At 49.3% G+C, this 3,735-nt stretch overlaps 1 protein-coding gene across 1 annotated transcript; it reads left to right on the top strand.

The window, feature by feature from the left end:
• Nucleotides 1-1,262: 1,262 nt before the first annotated feature.
• Nucleotides 1,263-3,359, top strand: RPS23 (ribosomal protein S23). The gene is made up of 4 exons (XM_065656509.1): nucleotides 1,263-1,341; nucleotides 1,605-1,764; nucleotides 2,641-2,761; nucleotides 3,163-3,359. Exons 1-4 carry the CDS (start codon nucleotides 1,338-1,340, stop codon nucleotides 3,307-3,309), a joined length of 432 nt encoding a protein of 143 aa, XP_065512581.1. The 5' UTR covers nucleotides 1,263-1,337; the 3' UTR covers nucleotides 3,310-3,359.
• Nucleotides 3,360-3,735: the final 376 nt, after the last annotated feature.

The following is a 3,735-nucleotide window of genomic DNA, read 5'->3' as shown; positions in this document are numbered from 1 at the left end:
CAAATGGGGAAGGGCCGCACAAGCGCCATTTGGCGAGGACAACATGCACCTCAGCGTCTCTCACACCCTGCTGTTCCTTGTTTCCTCAGAAAGCTGAAGCGTCCTTCCATAGAATCATTTCTGTTGGAAGAGATCCTCAAGACCACCGAGTCTAACCTTTAACCCAACTCTGGCACCAAACCATGTCCCTAAGGATCTTGTCTAAACACCTTTTAAACTCCTCCAGGGATGGTGACTCCACCACAGCCCTGGGCAGCCTGTTTCAGTGCCTGACAACCGCTTCTGTGAAGAGCCACGAAGATGATGAAGGGAGTGGAGCATCTCCCATGTGAGGAAAGGCTAAGGGAGCTGGGTCTCTTTAGTTGGAGAAAAGGAGATTGAGGGGTGGCCTCATTAATGTTTATAAATATGTGAAGGGTGAGTGCCACGAGGATGGAGCCAGGCTCTTCTCGGTGAAAACCAATGATAGGACAAGGGGCAATGGGTACAGACTGGAACACAGGAGGTTCCACTTAAATATGAGAAGAAACTTCTTCTCAGTGAGGGTGACAGACACTGGAACGGGCTGCCCAGGGAGGTTGTGGAGTCTCCTTCTCTGCAGACATTCAAAACCCGCCTGGACACCTTCCTGTGTAACCTCATCTGGGTGTTCCTGCTCCGGCGGGGGGATTGGACTAAATGATCTTTTGAGGTCCCTTCCAATCCCTGACACTCTTGTGATTCTGTGATATTTTTCCTAATCTCCAATCTAAACCTCCCCTGGTGCAACTTGAGGCCATTTCCTCTTGTCCTATTGTTATTTGGGAGAACAGACCAACCCCCTCCATGCTACAACCTCCTTTCAGGCAGTTGCAGACAGCGATCAGGTCTCCCCTCAGCCTCCTTTTCTCCAGGATGAACAGCCCCAGGTCCCTCAGCCGCTCCCCATCAGACTTGTGCTGCAGCCCCTCACCAGCTTAATTCTCTGAACTCACTCCAGCACCTTTCATGCCTCACCTCAAGGAAACGGCCGACACGCTGCACCCCGTGCCTGCGCGCCTCCCTGCGAGCCCCGTAACTCGCAGGGGAAGAAAGAAGAAAATAAAATTTAAAAAAAAAAAAAAATAAAAAAAAGATTAAACACGTCTAAAAAGACTCGACCCACTCCCGCCGCCACGACGCGCTGAGGGACCCGCGCTCCCGCGCTCCGCTGCGCCAGGCCGGGCTGCCCCGCCGCTGCCGGGCGGGACTTTCAGTCAGGCGCGGCGCGGGCAGCCCGCGGGGGCCTGGCGGCCGCAGCTAGGCGGCGCGCAGCGGGCGGAGCTCGCTCTTTCTCGGCCGGCCGGCGCGCAGGAAGGATGGGTGAGCGCTGCGCTGCGGCGGGGCCGCAAGGGCCGGGCCGGGCTGGGGCGGCGGGGCCACCGCGCAGGGGGGTGCGGGGGATCGGTAGCGCTCTCCTTTCCCTGCCCCGCCAGCCTGCCGCCGGCTTTGGGCCCTCCCGGCACGGCCGGCGTGGGCGGGGGCGCGGCCGCCATTACCGAGCGCATCGCGGCCGGGCCTGGTCCACACACGCGGCCGCATCCCCGGGAGCGGGCCCGTCACCCCTCCCCGCCCTTGCTCCGCAGGGAAGTGCCGAGGCCTCCGCACCGCCCGGAAGCTCCGCAGCCACCGCCGCGACCAGAAGTGGCACGACAAGCAGTACAAGAAGGCGCACCTGGGCACGGCGCTGAAGGCCAACCCCTTCGGAGGGGCTTCCCACGCCAAGGGGATCGTCCTGGAGAAAGTGTGGGTACAGCCAACACCCCCGTGTGCCGGCCTGGGCATCGCGCTGCCCCGGGGAGGCCTCGGGAACGTGAGGCCTTTGGGAGCAACTTGTTTTCCAAAAAATGCATGAGGTTTTTCTATCTATAGCAAGCCACGTTTCTGTTAGTTTCCATGTGCTGCGCTTGGTTTATTTGTCCAAGTGGCTATGTTGAAAGGTATTTTTTTCTTCTACGTGGGTCACTCCAAAAATTATGCTCATTTAGAAGCAAAAGAATACAAATATTTTACTCATATACTCTGTTTAATCAACCCAAGCACTTTGTGAATTCTCAACCTTGAAAGTTTGAAATAAATCTTGATAGATTTTTCCAATGGTATTGGTTTAGATTTGATGTTCACACAAACTTTTGATGTTTCTGAACTAAAAACATGCAAAACATACTAGAGATGTCTGTAATGTTGTATTTATGTAAGTAATTGCCCAGAGATGGCCTGATCTCTGATGGGGCAGAGGAGATGAATTACATGTGTGTGCCTTGTGTCAGCCCATCTACTTGTCTCTGGCCTTTTTTTTTTGGTTTTTTTTTTTTTAATAACTTAAATCTTCACTGGGACACTGCCAGTGTTCCAAGGTGTACCTCCTTTTTCCCTCTCCAGATTATTTACTGAATTAATATGTGTTTGTAAGCAATGGATTTTCAATTTTTATTCAGCTTAGAAACTGAGCTTTTATGTAGAGAGTAGCTCTAAAGAGATTACTAATAGTTTTGGTTTTGAAACGCAGATGCAACTTGCACTTAGTACAAAGTAATACAGTAATTTGTGGGGGTGTAATGAATATCTGCTAGTTCATCAAACAGATTTTTGCTAATTTATTTTCATGTGTTTCCATTTCAGTGGAGTAGAAGCTAAACAGCCCAACTCTGCCATCAGGAAATGTGTTAGAGTCCAGCTGATCAAGAATGGTAAAAAAATAACTGCCTTTGTTCCCAATGATGGCTGCCTGAACTTCATTGAGGTAATTTTGAAGAAGTGGTTTATAAAAAGTTGTATGTTACAGTACAGAAACATATAATTGACAGATTCGGGGCATGGTTAAACAAGGGTTCGTGGCATTCTGCACCATGTGTATCTTAAAGCGGTAACTGCAGAGGCAGATGAAAAATTATTAAAGGTGATTTTGTACTTTCCACTCTTTAGCAAAGTTCTCAGCCATGCTGCTCCAAAGCTAAGTGACATCTCTGCTTATCACTGAAGGGGATAATAGTCATTATTCATGTATCTCTGTCAATAGCCTTCAGTACTTCCACCCTTGCCTTAGAAAGTCTAGACTGTGGCTCAAATATAATGTTTCCAATTTCAGAAGTGTGCACAGATTTAATGTTCACAGCTTTGTAACCACACGGTCTTTCATTGCAGGAAAACGATGAGGTTCTGGTTGCTGGTTTCGGTCGGAAGGGTCATGCTGTTGGTGACATTCCTGGAGTTCGCTTCAAGGTTGTCAAAGTAGCCAATGTTTCTCTGCTGGCCTTGTACAAGGGCAAGAAGGAGAGACCCAGATCATAAATTTAGATTAATTTGCCAAGAATGTCAATAAAATTTTTTGATTGGGAAAACTTTTGTGCTTGTTATTTAAGACTTATGACTTTGTAACGTGTATCTGCAAGTGAAATAACCTCGGGGTGCTGGGTGTGCTTTGTTGGCAGCTTGCTTTTCCTTCTGCAGAAAATACTTTGCTGTCAAAAGACAGAAGTGAGCCAGAGCATCATTAGAACCAGCAGGTGAGCTTGAGAAGCAGTCGAGTTTCTAAATTTGTGTTGTGTGGAACAAACCAGCCATCCGCTGGGAACATCAGATGTTTATTTCATAGAATTAAAGGGTGTTTCAGTGCTCTGTGGACCATCCCTGATTGCCAGCGCCTTCATAAAGGCTGCTTCAGCTTAGTAACTAGAGTAGCAACCATCCTGCTGTCAGGATGGATTGAAGATCCTT

This window comes from Caloenas nicobarica, chromosome Z, assembly GCF_036013445.1.
Source record: "Caloenas nicobarica isolate bCalNic1 chromosome Z, bCalNic1.hap1, whole genome shotgun sequence".
In the NCBI taxonomy this organism is placed as follows: Eukaryota; Metazoa; Chordata; class Aves; order Columbiformes; family Columbidae; genus Caloenas; species Caloenas nicobarica.
Note: the sequence above shows the minus strand (reverse complement) of the source record. Positions and strands in the feature narration are given on the sequence as shown.